General features: G+C 37.2%; 1 protein-coding gene across 1 annotated transcript; it reads left to right on the top strand.

Moving 5' to 3' along the window:
- The first annotated feature begins 6,586 nt into the window (after positions 1-6,586).
- On the top strand, positions 6,587-14,567 carry LOC102688227 (high-affinity choline transporter 1-like). Its single transcript, XM_069190101.1, has 9 exons — positions 6,587-6,707; positions 7,927-8,126; positions 8,287-8,400; positions 8,887-9,042; positions 9,602-9,750; positions 11,549-11,692; positions 11,970-12,123; positions 12,736-12,953; positions 13,054-14,567. The coding sequence occupies exons 2-9, from the start codon at positions 7,943-7,945 to the stop codon at positions 13,588-13,590; spliced, it is 1,656 nt and encodes a 551-aa protein (XP_069046202.1). The 5' UTR covers positions 6,587-6,707; positions 7,927-7,942; the 3' UTR covers positions 13,591-14,567.
- Positions 14,568-16,169: the final 1,602 nt, after the last annotated feature.

Raw genomic sequence — 16,169 nt, 5'->3', positions numbered from 1 at the left:
TTGCTTTGGAGCAGGACTGTACAGCAACCCAGCTCCTGGAGAGGTCCTGCAGACTTTATGAAATGTCTTTTAATTGACAGATGAAGTAACAGATTTGGAAACTTTGTTTGCTCATCCTCATTAAAAATCTGATTGTTCCACTTAAGTCATTCAGAGCTCAGCAGGAAAGAATGCCAGAAGACACTGTAGCTTTCCACAAGCGGTCACTCCTCTGTCCTGAAGCAGTGCCGAGGATAATTCACGTGTAGAAAAATATCCTTTCCTTATCGACAAGGCCCCCTCAGTGTATTCAGTGTTGCTTTTTGAATGAAAGAAAGGATTTGTTTACTGAATGTTTCTGCAATTCACCACACACAGAAAAAAAATGGGTTTGCTATTGTGTGAAGAAAATATTCTAACATTTCTAAATAAGGAGAATAGTTCATGTAACACGTCTAAACTGCATCATTAAAAAACTGCAATATTGATGGCCTATGCCATTCTGAATCATCAGACTGTATTGCATTTCATTTCAATGAGGTTCATATTTCTTTCATTGGATGTTAGAAATATAGCTAATCAGCTATACCAAGTGAAGTTCTAGTCCGAGTATTGTCGGCAGAGAAATATTACCCTAGAGGACATGTGTAAAAACAAGAGGAGGAGACTCTACATTAGATAAAGTCTAGATGAAGGTACCCAACCATATTTATGCCGGAGGCCTGGGTTCCTTTAAGAAATGGCTGAATCTCTTAGCAGCCATATGAGTTTGTAGCCTTTGTTATGTATAATGGAGAAGCTCTCTATAAATTATAATCTCATTTGAAGAGGTAAAATAGAAAATCTCCATCATGCTAGAGTAAGAAATACAAAATGCAACTAGAGCAGGGCAATTCTGATCCTGCAAGGTAGGTGTGTCTGCAGGTTTTCTTTCCAGCTCCACTTTTAATGACCACTTTTAATGACCTAAATCTGCTCATTGTTGGTTTAACATGACCAATTAAAACATTGATTCCATTACCTTATTATCCATTCCAAAACTGTAACTAAATAATTATCAGTCAGATCAGTTCAGTTCATTGTCATATGTACAAGTGCAATGAAATGCTTATTTATGCTCCAATACAAAGACATTAATGAAATTCTGAAAACATAAACACAGAACAGCAGCAGACACAACAAGTTAAAAAACATACAATTTGATGACATATCAGATCATTATTTAATTCTTCGGGTAAGAGGTACTGTAAACTCTTACATAAATGTGTATTTGTACTGTATTAACATGTACATTTCACAAATACCTGTACTTTTCTGGTCCTACGTCTTCAGCTGTGCTAAAACAAGGCCAATGTGATGGAAAACAGTGTACATCTATACGATGTATATGCAGACAATGGAAAAGGTTTCAGATCATATGTACATATATTGGAACAATTAATTGGATATGGAAACCTTAAGCTTTTCATAATAATTAAAATGTAGAAAATGGTTTAAGAAAATGTTATATAATCAAATCACAGAAATATGTTGGTAGCAGGCTTAATATAAAAATACAGTGATGGGATGAAACTTTTTTACGGTCCTGCAGACAGAAGCTGGAAAGGGAAGCTGGTTGGAGGAACTGCACCAGACCTGTAATGACCTCACTCCTCCAACTGGACTGGCCTGATTTCACTGGAGATCTCCTGCAGCAGAGACTTCCTATGACTTTGCTATACCTCTGATTTGTTTTCCATCTTGAACACTAATTATTATTAATTAAACAAGATGACACAAAGATTTAAAACTAAGACACATACTGTGGAGTATGTTTCCATTATTATGCTGTGTATTTTTCATCACAGAGATACAAGTGTTCTAAGAGGCCATTTTGTGCATAACGTCCAAGGAACAGAAGTGGTACAGATAAAACTACACCAACTTTACATTTATTCATTGTGAATTCTCTTGCAAGGCACTGTTCGAAGACGACAAATGAGATGAACAGTTAATTGAACTGAATATCTGATAACAAAAATGTGAGGGTGCTGCCCTCAGCTGTGGTTGAGGGGTCAGTCTCACCACAGTAAAAAATCCCCTGGCAATTCCCACAGATTTTAAAGGGATTTTATTTTTATTTCACAGGGACAAGAGCCAATTAGTCACAAAGCCATTTTTTTGAAAGAAGCCACATCATAGTTGAGCATCTTGGTCACACAATCTTTTATGTAAAAGAAAATGCCTCTTGTTCTCAGTTTAAAATCGGCTAACTTTACTAACTTGAAGTTTCGTGTTTCCACTGAGTTCTTAGATCTTAGTAATTTGTTCCCCTACCATCTGGCAGAAGGTTCCGGTCACTCCATTCGCACACAACTAGACTCCAAATTAGCTTCTTCCCCAGAGCTGTCAAGTTGGTGAGGGTGGCTCCCTCCCACCATATTATGATCTCTCCTAACGTCTTCCTGTACCCAAAATGACTGTACTCCTGCACCACTACACACACATGTAAGCCGAAATTGTACTGTCCCCTTGATAGCCCAGTAAAACTGTACCGGTTGTAATAAAATGTAATATGTATTAATAAACCATACTATTTTTGCACTGTTCCAAGAATTACCTTGCACTGTTTTTGTCCTGTTATATTTTCTCTGTTTGTGGAATTTTGCACAGTTTTGATCACTTGATTACATGTTATTTGTTATGTTATTACATGTTACTGTTATTGCTATTGTGTCACTGTCTATTGTCTTATCTTCTGTCCTATTTATATAATGCACCCGAGTGACTAATGAGAAACACTTTTCATTATACTATGCACCTGTGTAAGTTTAATGACACTAAAGTTGAATTGAAAAAGTTGAATTGAAATTAGTTACTAAATGCTGTTTGTGGACTTCAGCTCTGCATTTAATAAGCTGCTGCCCCATCTATTGATAAGCATGTTGAAGCAAATGTCCATTAACCATAACATTATAAGATGGTTCCATTCATTTTTAACAAATCGCACACAGTATGTCAGGGTCATCAAAACTCTTTCCGAGTTGCGATCCATTAGCAGAGGTGCCCCTCAGGGCTGTGTGAGCTCTCCAGCTGTGTTCACACTTTATACAAATGATTGTACTAGCAGTAGTCAAAACAACTTCATTTTCAAATTCTCAGATGATACAGCTGTTCTTGACTTAATGCAAAGAGATTGCAGCTCATATGTATACATGTCAGAAATCTAAAGGTTTGTGCAATGGTGTGACAACAATAGCCTAATTTTGAATGCTAAAAAAAACAAAATAAATAGTTTTTGATCCCATAGCAGCTGGTGATCACTCACAGGTAGTAATCCACAATGATCTTATCATTCAGGTTGATTCATACACAGTAAGTACTTAGGTGTACACATGGACCGTAACCTGTGCTGGTCTACTGTTGAGAGTGTTAGCACCACAGTTCAGCAGCGCTTATATTTCCTGCTAAGACTAAGAGTGTTTGGGGTTCGACAGGAAGTAATGGTACGCTTTTACCGTGCTGTAATCGAGAGCATTATCATATATGGTATTTCAGTGTGGTTTGGTAATCTTTTTAAATATAAATCACAAATTACCCACCTCATCCAGACAGCTTTGAAGGTCATGGGAGTGAAACAGCACCCCTCCCTGCAGACAATCTTTGAAAAATGCATAATCAAACAGGCAGGAAAAAGTATATCAGATCCTTCCCTCAACTCTGAATATCAACTTCTTCCATCTGGCAAATGTTTTAGGGTTCTCAAATGTAAGTCAAACAGATACAAAAAAATCCTTTATTCCACTATCCATTAAAGCTGTCAACGCAAATGTCAAGGATAAACACAATTTTGACTCTTACAACCCACTTGAGTGCAATATGTTTTGTGATGTGTTATAAATGTTACATGCTGTTATGTGTTATACTGTACAAGTGCAATAGAGTGATGTGCAATGTTTTTCTTAGTTTGTGTAATAGTATAATATAAAATATTCTTCTTTTCTTCTCTTCTTTTTGCATTCTATTTAAATGTATAGGATAATTTCCCTCAGGGGACAATACAAATCTCATCTTATCTTAAAAACATAACTAGCTAAACGAGCTAAACAGGCTTTCTTGTTTATAAACTTTTTTAAATTATCTTATCCACTTTTTTACTGAAAATATGATTCTCATGAAATATTACATTTTTGCAGTTAGGTAGTTAGATCTAACTAGGTAACTGACAGCCTGGGTATTAAAAAACAGAGGACACAGCTTTCCAACACCCTTGCCTGTCACAGAAAACATCTACCAACAGTGGTTGTATGAGGAAATATTTCTTATATTTTTTTATAATTAATGGTCAAGGTCTGTGAAATAATGGTCTAGTTAGAACAAGAGTCCCATATTGCTGTGTGTTCTAGTTCTATTAATTGAAGTAACAGCACTGTTAAAGTTTTCAGGTTTCACATGGAACAAAGACATAATTAATATTACAATATATGGTTAAACAGTCCGACCAGGAATGGCAGTTGTTCCTAGTCTGACCCGGTTTCACTAACACTGTTGTTGCTGCAGAACTATAATCTTGGCCTGAGGCAACACATGCTGTATGAAAAAATACAACAAGCAACAATGATAATGGGTCAATTGAACCAAAACTAGAACCATCCTAGAATTTCAGACAAGAGTCAATTATCTGAAAATTGGAGGAGATTCTGTCAGCTCTTTGATTAACAGCTAATAGCATCTGGCAGTGACAATGTTTTCTTTAAAAAAAAAAAACCCTTGAGGGTTTTTGTTATAGAAGGATGTTTGGTCCAGTTTCTTGGAGCACTCCTATTAAGAATATCAAAATAGAATTTTAGCAGATTCTTACTATTCTATTTTTTTTCATGTGTTATACAATTTTTTTTCTTGTTAGTTTGATGGAGCAGGGTTCTGAAACTTTTCATATACAGTACGTATACCTATTACACGTAAGAATGTGGATCTTTTGGAAACAAATGTACTGAAAAGAAATAAAAACGTAGAAATCACTCAAATTTGTTATGTTTTCAGTGCATCTTAGTATCTATCATGACTTGTCCTTTTCACTGCGTTTCTGTTTTTGGGATCCAGAAATTAGTCTTTTAGGAACAGATTTTTGTCTGTTTTTAATGGTTCTTTATTAACATCGAGAAATCTTTTTCTCTTGTTGCTTTCTTCCCAACCTTCATTTAATTTAATTGCACATTCTTCTAGAGTAAAATAATTCAATATCACTGCAAACGTGTAAGTGCAAGATGATGTCCTAAGCAGAGACTGTGACATTTAAGGAAAATTTGATTTTACACTTTCACCTTTTCACCATTGTGCAGTAGATCTCTCATCTCACACTAAATGTTTGACTTTAAGTTGCAGACTATTTGTCTTCTATGTGATGTACAGTATATGTAGTCCACGGGGAAGCTTTCAGGTCATATGTAAAAATGTGTATAAATTAGAACACTTTACTGGTAAGTATTACATGTTACATGTAAGTATTTGAAGGATTATTTTATATTTTAGCTTTTCATAATTATTATACTGTAACGCATTCGCCTGGCGCTGTGGCCGAAGAGCGCCCGGCTGGGGTACACGACGAGGGGCAGGACGAGAGTAGTAGTGGTCAGGGCGGGGATGAGGAAAGCCTCAACTGACCCACTGCGAAACGGGCGAACAGTGTGACAAGATCGCCCGCATTCTTGTAAATAGTTCCCTGGTTTGCCACCCGTTATACTTGTATCCAATTGCCACCCTATCCCTGTGTAGCTACCCGAATAGACCCCAGTGTTTGCTCGCTTTCTTGTCTCTCTCTGGGGCTTGCTCGTTCTCTCTCGTTTTCAGTCTGTCTTTTTCTCCGCTGGCATGCGGGCGCAGGAGTGCTGTGCTGGCTGTACCAAGGTTCAATAAAATATCTGTTTTCTTTACTCCACGATTGTCTATGTCACTGAGTCCGTCCTTGCTGAACCCAAAACTATTACAATACCAAAGAAAATAGTTTTTTTTAAATGCCATCGAAAAACATAATAAATTTGTAATTTTTTGGTAATAAACAGTAGAAATCTAGCTTTCTCATGGCACTAAAGACAGAACTATCCATGATAAGATGGGGAAAAGAGGTGGAGTCCAAGGAATAGCTCCAGACCTGCAATGTCTTCATTGTCTTCTTCTCCTTCAACCGGACTGGCACTGATTCTACTGGAGATCTTCCACAAGGAAGACAGCTTGTGAAGCAACTTGACAGCTTGGGTGTACAAAAAATAGAAAAAAACTGAGTCTGAGAACATTTCTACTGCCTGCTTTGCAAACAACTGTCTCACAATGCCATTTCACGTTTATAAGAGGAAATATTCATTATAAATGTCTTCAGGGAGCCTTGGCATGAAACAGACATGTGATAATAAACTTTATTTTATATAGTGCCTTTAAAAGTAATTTCTTAAAGCATTTTACAGGAAACCGTTACGGATTCGGGTTCTTGGGCTTGTGCCCTCGCCTCTCCCGCACTAATTCGTCCATCAACATGGGCGCGACCCCGGGTCTCTGACATTGCTAAAGAGAGGTCTTGCTGGCTGAGCTAAAGAAGACCTTCCTCAGCCTGGCTAGCCAACATCCATGTTATGCGTAGGGGCATATTCGTTACACTATTCATAAATCGAATTTGAATGGTTTCTAAATGACTCCCCCCAAACCTGTTCGGCTGAAGAGTTTTTCTCTACTGTATTCTAACCCGCGTCCACAAGGTAGGTTTGACTGTAGCGTTTTAAATTCAAGATTTTTTCATTTAAGATACAGCAGGATTAGCAGTGACCAATCCACCTTTTTATACGAGCATTTTAAGTATACTATATTTAAATTTAATAATTTGAATTAAAAGTGGTGTTTGAAGTGTTACTATTCCGATTTAAAACCAGTTATCGGTCTGATCGTGACTGGACCTTTGCACTGCTAATCATGGGCGATTATTTTTAAAGTAATTTAGAAATGTGAAACAAACAAGAAATGCAAAACGAGTATTGATAATGTCATAGGAGATGGTTAGCTATTTTTATTTAGTCACTTTTTTATTGTCGGGATGCGTCAAGCGTTAATCAATTAATTTAACACAGGCGTAGGGGTCATTGCGTTCAGTCTCGGCGAACTTTAAAAATCCATTCTGACTGAAGCCTGAAAACCACTGTGCAGTATATTGCTGTTCGGTGAAAAAGTAACAGTCAGACGTACTGTAATCTTCAACAGCTGGAGAAAATACTCAGACAAACCTGTAGCAAACACTGCAGGACTAAAATTCAAATTGAATGAGATCTGTTATTAGAGCTTGTCGATCTTAAACTCTTTGTAGTTGTTGTATACGACTACATTGCGAAATCTCAGATTATGGTCTGGCACCAGTCTAAGAGTGCTGTCAATAACTACATTGCTACTCCTGACGGTGCTGCTTACAAGTACTTGTCTAGTATTTACTTGCTACCATAGCAGACGCTGCTTATATACTTTAACTGTAGGTTATAGTTATACAGATAATTATGGATATACTATATATTTTTGTATTTATAATGCATGTAACATGCACAACCTGTAATACATACCTGTACATACTGTACAGGTATGTATTACAGGTTGTGTATTAACATACCTGTAATACATGAATTACTGTTTCTTTGCCCAAATGTACACAAATTAGGTAAATCAGGTTGATTAAACAAAACCTTGTTAGATCTTCTAACAGCGGATATCCAAGGGTTTATAAATGAAAAAAAAAATGAAATAAACTAACACCCCACTATTACAAAAAATGAATGATAAGACCTGTCTCTCATGGTGACATAATGGAAGAAAATCAGGCAGTTATATTATGAATGAAATATACAGTACCTGTATAGTTTTTTTTTTCACATTACTTGAGGATATGACAAACTATGTTGTTTATATATTTTTTGTTTTCTTTTGTGCATTTCTCAGGAATCTGCAGGACAAGATGGCTGTCAATATCCCTGGCCTGATAGCTGTCATTGTGTTTTACATAGTCATCCTTGTTACTGGAATTTGGGCTTCTAGAAAGTCCAGAAAGGAAGAAAAGAAGTGCACAGGGAACAGGAGTGAAGTCACTATGGTTGGAGGTCGCAATATTAATGTTTTCATTGGGATTTTTACCATGACTGGTAAGATGCCCAGATGTGTTCATGTGCCTGTAACACACTGGAACACATTCTAAGTAGGAGAATTTGAGGAAGATTCTGTTCTTCTCCTACAAGGGCCCAAAATGTTTCCTCAGTGAATGAAGATTTAACGATTAACAGCAGTGTTTTTTAATGTTTTCAGCCACGTGGGTTGGAGGAGGCTATATCATAGGGACAGCAGAAGCAGTTTATGTTCCTACACAGGGCTTGATCTGGGCACTGGGACCTCTGGCATATGTGATCAGCTTTGTTGTTGGTGAGTAAACGTCCCATTTGTGGAGAAGACACCTGCATGATGACTCATGATGACTCATGGCCATCAGTTATCCTAGAGATCACAATTGACCAGATTTTATCAACCCTAAATCTGTCAGTCATTTATTGTATTGAAGCAGGCAATTGTTCGGTAAATTAGTGTAAAGGTCATTTGTTATGAAACTACTAAAACCCTGTTCTGTTCAAGGACAACCTGACTTAACAGAACCTATTCATTTACTGAATTAATTTTCAAAATTGATCAAAACTCACATGTATACCAAGTCTTCACAAATTGATGATTTAACAGTGATCTATAAGACTTACTGGATGGTGGCTCTTTAGGACCAGGGTTGGATACCTTGTACTACTGTATACTCTCAGAGAAATACCTTACGCAATTTGGGTGATAAAGCGAAAGAGATTGTCACATTACCTGTATGGCTTAACACCATAAAAAAGTTCAGCACCACTTTTTTCTAATTAGGTGGGATTTTCTTTGCCAAGCCAATGAGATCCAAACAGTATGTGACAATGATGGATCCATTTCAACAAAAATATGGAAACACACTCACAAGTTTTCTTCTAATACCTGCTTTCATTGGAGATATATTATGGGTGGCTTGCATTCTAAGCGCTTTAGGTAAGTAAAAGCTCAACTTCTCTTTATGAACAAAAGAGTGTGTTATTTTTATATATAATATTAAAAATACAACTAAAACCACTTCATAACATGTAAAATACAGTTATGAATCAAAACATGTGTGATTTCCATTCAGCTGTCTCTTACGTTCTCCTTTTCAACAATGTAAGACACTAGTCGTCAACAAAATTGTTAAAGAGCATTATTTCAAAGCAGTTAGATGAAAAAGCCTATAAAAGGGCTTTTATTCTCCAAGAATGAGAAATCAAAATAATTGTCAGTCTTAACATAATGAGGACAATTTCTTTTTCTTTGGCTTCAACAATGCAGTTTTGCACATAGTGTAGTCAGAATACCCAGAAGGCTGTTTGCCAGAGGCAGCCTTTTTTATCTGAGAAGCAATGACAATGAACATTTTTTCATATGAAAAATGTATGTAAACCTGAGGGCCAACATCCATTCCATCTTTACAAGTTTTCCAGTTCTTCAGCCTCCAGGAAGGAGATGTTTACAGTACTTGTGTGTGTCATGAGCATTTTGTTTTAATAATCTGTTACAGGAGGAACAATGAGTGTTATACTGGACATATCTTCCATTCACTCAATCCTAATCTCGTCTTTAGTGGCCATAGTATATACACTGCTGGGAGGCCTGTACTCGGTAGCATACACAGATGTAATTCAGCTAACTACCATGTTGATCAGTCTGGTAAGTGAACACTATTTTTTTCTTATAATGTTTTATATGCATGTGGTGCAATTCTAGTCCAAAGACACTTTTATTTACCAAATGCAAATTATACTTTAATACTTTGCTTTTACATATTTATAGTATTTCTACAAACAACGCAATGAGCATGATGGATCAAAGTTATGTAGAATTCACAAGAGGAGCCCAGAGTTTCTGTCTTTAATGGCAGGCTATCAAATTGTCTTTGTGTGTTTTTATTCAGTAATGAAGCCTTTATATGGTACCACAGTCTTTCATTAATCCATCTATTCACCCATTTTCTAACTGCTACATCACATTCAGGGTCACAGGAGAGCAAGAGCCCATCTTGGCAAATAATGGCCAAAAGGGATGCCAGTTTATTGCAGGGCGCACACACACACACACACACACACACACACACACACACACACACACACACACTAGCAACAGGGCCAATTCCTTTCAGAAGCCAGTTAACCAACCTGTATGTCCTCGGACTGTGGGAGGAAAGCTACAGTATGTGAACCAGGGAGAACATTCAAACTCCATGCAGATAGTACCCCAGGTCTAGAATTGAACCTAGGGACCCAGTGCTGCAAGGCTCTGCTAGCCACAGAGAAACTGCTGTCCATTTCCATGAATACCACAAGTCCAGAGTGACACAAAGGGATATCCATAATAAAGATTAAGTAGTTTCTTGCTACAAAAAGCAACGTCAAGTATAATTTTATCAAAGTACCAGTTCAGTAGTTTGAATTTGTGCTTTTGCCTCTTACTTCTATTTCAGACATACCATTTTGGTAGATTCTGAGATCCAATAAAATTGTCTAAAAGCTACCTAGTCTACAGGAAAAGTTGAAAAGTTGTGACGTGACTTTGATTATTTACATAGCTAAGCAAGTGTCTCTAACAACTGCACAAGCCTCCAACACTCTTAGGCAAAATGGCTGTGTATTCCATTGAATTGAGATTCTGTATTTCAAACTTCCACTGAGACAGATTAATACCTTATAATACTTTTTAATGGTTTAATACTTTGTGTTATAGATTTGACCAGAATAGATCTAAATCCTGACAATTCTGGCTTTACTGTGGCTGCTGTCAGCCCCTGTTTACTTGTTTCAACAGCTGATGATGTTGTAGATATGCAGGGTAATTTTGGAAACCATGGTTTCTTGGCACCATCTAGTGACTTGTGTCTCTAGTGACACACTGTGAGCAAGGTGCTGTGTTAGGAAAGCCAAGAGGTGAGGAAAATAACCAAAGCATAAAGAGTATGTTAGAGGTCTACTGTAGCTAGCTTTGAGACATGGAATTGTGGAAATCTGAAAGAAGCTGCATACTGTAGCAACATTGGTGGAGCCAATTTGTATCAAGAAACAGATGAATAAGATCCTCAAAACGGTTAACTACTAAAATCCAAATGAACTAGGTAAGACACAAGAACAGGGCTGGACAGTCATGCTGTTTTCCAGAATGCATAGAGTTCAGCAAAATAAGCTCTGCTTCTCACTGTGCCACAGTAACATTTATGTACAGTATGTAATATGGACTTTGTACATTATTAATTCAGTATCTGTGCAACACTAAGAAAAAAAGTACTTGTATTTTGCTTTTTACAAAAAAAAAGAATGTTTAAAATAATTTTGTAGGATAATAAATGCACTGCAGCATACAGTACTTCTAGCAACAAAACGACTAATATATCACTATGATTATTAAATCAACAAAAATAAATACATAAATAAATTAAAGATGCTGATTCCTTCAAAGGTTTGTGCTCTTTTAATCACAGGGGCTTTGTATCCCATTTGTAATGAAGAATCCAGCATCCACAGATATCAGATTCACAGCCGTTCATGAACTGTTTCAAGCTCCCTGGATTGGGAAACTAGAGCTGAGTGATGTGGGCAAATGGATAGATGATCTTCTGATTTTTGTAAGTTTTATGCCATGAGAAACTCACCTACCAAAGCCTCTATGTCAATATTAGTCATAAATGCCATTGACCTTTATAAATCTAACTAATGTCCTGTAAAGAAGGCCTCATATCTCCCTTTTAATTATTTTCTTTATTAATATTTGTCAATGGTGTGTTGTAAAACTGCTTGTTTCAGACAAAGTATTATGCTATAGTTTGTAAACAGTTTCCACTACAGTGTAGCTGGCATTCTGACCTGTTTTGTTGTCTTTTTACTATTTCATATTAATTTTAGGGTCTAGGAGGAGCTTGCTATCAAGCGTTCTACCAGAGAGTGTTGTCTGCTGCATCTCCCTGCCAAGCCCAAGTTACATGCTTTGCTGCAGCCATCTTTTCTGTCATCTTGGCTGTCCCCTCTGTGCTTATTGGAGCCACAGCAGTGTCAACGGGTGTGTTACACACCTGCTTTTTTAAAAAACAATTCATTCCCTTGTCCCTTTTTTGGGGGAATTCACCTTCTTTAGATTTTAATGCTGGGTTTCTTTAAGTCAACGGAGAGCTACTCAAATGCTCTTATCTTTTAATAGGCCTAGCAATTCAGTTTCTTTTCAATTCAATTTCAAGTAAGGAAATAATTTACAATTTGTGAAAGATTCTGTGAAAGTGAAAGTATACTGTATCAATAGCAAATGGAACCATTTATAATCCTGAATTACTTCATCTTTTATTGTCATTGTAAACAGTACTGCTTTGCAACCAGGTACATTTGAAAGTCATGATTTCAGCATGAGCATTAATGACTAATGACTAAAACTAATGTTACACCTTTGATGTTCCAGGATGTTTCGTTGTTCCTCTATCTACAGTGATGTTATAAGCACTATTATACTGTACAAGCCTTCCGTACTAGTTAAATGAACAGTCAATACAGTTGAACTACAGTATTGTGAATAAACATTCGTCTTTAGTATTATGTTTTAATGTACTGCAGCAATGTTTTTTATACATGTTAGAACTCATTGTAGAATTACCTCTGGCCTCATTTTACGGCTCTGTTTCAGACTGGAACCAGACGAGCTATGGCTTACCCACACCATTTGAGAGAGGTGAGGCCGCTAAGATTCTCCCCATCTCGCTGCAGCACCTCTGTCCATCCTTCATCTCCATCGCTGGTATTGGTGCCATCGCAGCAGCGGTGATGTCTTCAGTGGACTCTGCCATGCTGTCTTCTGCCTCCCTGTTCGCACGAAACATGTACAAGAACATCTTGAGAAAAACGGTGAGCCTTGTTACCTGCGATAAACATAAGGACAGTTTATATTGCTGTCACACATGAGTATTTTATCATTTGTTTTGTTGTTTCAATGTTATACCTCCAGGCTTCTGAGAACGAAGTGGTGTGGGTGGTGAGAGTTTCTGTGCTCGTCGTTGGGGTGTGCGGAACAGGCCTCGCCGTCACAGTGGACACTGTCTATGGATTCTGGCTGATAAGTGGAGATGTGATTTACACTGTGCTTTTCTCTCAGCTCATCTGTGTTCTGTATTTCCCCAGTACTAATAGTTATGGTGCTGCTGCAGGCTTTGTTGTGGGCGCAGTGCTAAGGTTATTAGGAGGGGAGCCCGTACTCGGCATCCCACCAGTGATTCATTTCCCTTACTGTAGACTCATTGACGGGGTCTATGTCCAATATTTTCCATTCAGAACCCTGGCAATGCTGCTTTCTTTAATCACCATCATGCTTGGCTCTTCCCTGGCATCATTTCTGTTCAACAGAGGTCTTCTTCCGGAAAGGTGGGACATATTTCAAGTCAAGAAGCACAATGATAAAATTCTCAGAAGATCACACTATGAAGAAACGTGTTTAGATGATAAACTAGAAGTTTATGAGGACTCACCTGTTGAAAAGGAATCCTAGAAGACTTAAAATGTAACAAATACTACTGGTTAAAATACTCATTTGTGGTGTTTTTAATGCTTCCTAGTGTCATCATGTTGAGTTTTTTTCCACTGTCTTTCTGCTTTTTGCATCCATAAATTCCTTTTCTATTAACTGAATTTTGATTGTGTTTTTAATTACTCTAAAACCAGATTAGTAGACCAGCAGGGGGCTCTGTTCATTAGAAGTTCATTTCTCTCCAACCTTCATTCAGTATCATTGCACCATCGTCTACCATAAAAGAATTTATTCTCAGCAGGAAATTTGTAGGCTCAAGATGTTTTAAGCAGAATACTGTATGTGAGAGTAAAGAAAATTTGGTTTTACAGTTTTCTATTTCCCAACTTCATGAGAAAATGTCTCATCTGGTACTGATTGTAAGTGTATGTCAGTTTAACTACAGAGTTTAAAGATTAACTGGTTATGTGATATAGTGTATCTAAGTTGGTAGCTGCGTCAGCATGCATAGTTTGCAAAGGAACAAGTAGTAGGTTTATTCCATACTGAAAAGAGAAGAGAGAAAACAACATTTTGGCTGTGAAGCCTTCTTCGGGTACAAGTAAATATTATTCCACATTCACCAGCATACAGATTTTTAATTATTACCACTGGAGGGCAGTAAATAATTGTAGAAAGAACTCCATGTGGAGAGAAGAAATCATTTTTGGTATGAAAAACTAAAATGATGATCTGTTATATAAATTACAGTGTTTATGGCAGTTTCTAATTAAGACAATGTTATTTGAATCACGATTATATTGTTTATTTGTGAATATACATATGAATATACATCAGCATTTTAATCCACAATTGGAATGTGTCCGTTTCATATCTTTTTGTATTCTGTTTCAATGTTTTTCACAGGTTTTTTTTATACAGTATATTGCATTTTGCCCATTCCCAGACTTCAAGGTTATGTGATACTTCTAAATAGGTGGTGAACTTCTAAATAGGCTGTTTTTAGTCACAAAATACCACAATATTTTTCTGGTCACAGGATAATTTTACACACAGCTTCTGTAGCCAGCATTCAAATAGCCAAAACTGAAGCTGCTCATAACACTCAAACCATGATAAACTGCAGGCTCAATTATGCTTGATGATTAAGCAGTTGAGCATGCAGTCTATTCTTTTTATCTTTAGAATTGATGATAACAGCCCTGTCAACTTGTATTTCTCTACAATGGCAATAAGATAATGTACAATCCAACCTACCCCAGAATACCAACAGTGCCGGATCATTGCCCTGAGATAATAGACAAGCATTTAAAGTCTGGTATTACCTATAGTGCTCAGAAGCACTGGAAAAAAAAAACCTGGCAACTTTACAACAGTATGAGTAAAAGACCATCGTTTGTGGTGCTGAGTGAGGAAGATATTAAAAAACATTCTGAAAAACCACAGTCGCTTCTAATTTGGCTATCAATAAATCTATGCTAAATAAGTGACAGCTATCCAATATCACCGCTGTTGTTGTTTGTTCCCTGCAGGCATCTGTAAATTAAGTGCTGAGGCTGTTGACGTGCTCAGTACTTGTCTTTGGAACAATGGGATTGGGTCTGACAATGACAACTATGGATTTTGGCTGTTCAGTGGCTTCTCTTTGTTCTGATAATCCCCAGGTTAGGTGCCTCTGCAGACACAAACAGAATTCTGAGAAGAACTGAAATGTGCAGATTTGCCCATTTTGCTTTATTTGTATTGTTTTATTTCTTAAATCTTAGAAGAGCATGTACTGTTGCTGTGCTGTACTGTAGCAATCGCCCAATGTAAATGTTGCTTTCTTGTTTATTTCCTGAGCAAAGTGCCCTCCTCTCTTTTCTTTTGTAACAACTTTAACCTTTCTTTCCATTTGTGGTACAGTCTTTACTTGCCCATTTTTATTTTCAGCCAGACTTTTTAACTCTGTCAGGACTTTGTAAATTAACACTTCATTGTCTTCACTTAATGTCTTTCACCATCTAGTAGAATTTCTCACCTTCTCTAGGTCTGGAATGCAGCAATTGTTCTGTTTATGTGAGTTACAGACAGATCTTGACCTCAGAGAAACATAAAATAAATCTAAGTTTTAACTGCAAAATCAAAATGTCTTCAGCCCAGTCTTAAGATGCTGTCTTTTCAGGAACTTTTTGTCTTTGTGTGATGTTTGATGAGTTTGATTTGGTTTGACACAATTAATAATAATTCATAATTCCTTACATTTGTATAACACTTTTCTGTCCACGTCACTCAAAGTGCTTTACAGGTAATGGGGACTCCCCTCCACCACCACCAATGTGCAGCCCCCACCTGGATGATGTAATGGCAGCCAAAGTGCTTCAGTATGCTCACCACACACCAGCTCTCAGTGGGGAGGAGAACAGAGTGATAAAGCCAATTTATAAATGGGACTCATTAGGAGGCCATGATTGGTGAAGTCCAGGGAAATTTGGCCAGGACACCAGGGTAACACTCCTACACTTTTTGAGAAATGGCCTGGGGTTTTTAATAAAGATGGAAAATCAGGACATCAGTTTTATTTCTAATCTGAAGGATGGCATAATTTTTTTTACAGTATA

The sequence above is a fragment of the Lepisosteus oculatus genome, chromosome 5, assembly GCF_040954835.1.
Source record: "Lepisosteus oculatus isolate fLepOcu1 chromosome 5, fLepOcu1.hap2, whole genome shotgun sequence".
NCBI classification, from domain to species: domain Eukaryota; kingdom Metazoa; phylum Chordata; class Actinopteri; order Semionotiformes; family Lepisosteidae; genus Lepisosteus; species Lepisosteus oculatus.
This window is presented reverse-complemented; position numbering and strand designations above follow the sequence as displayed.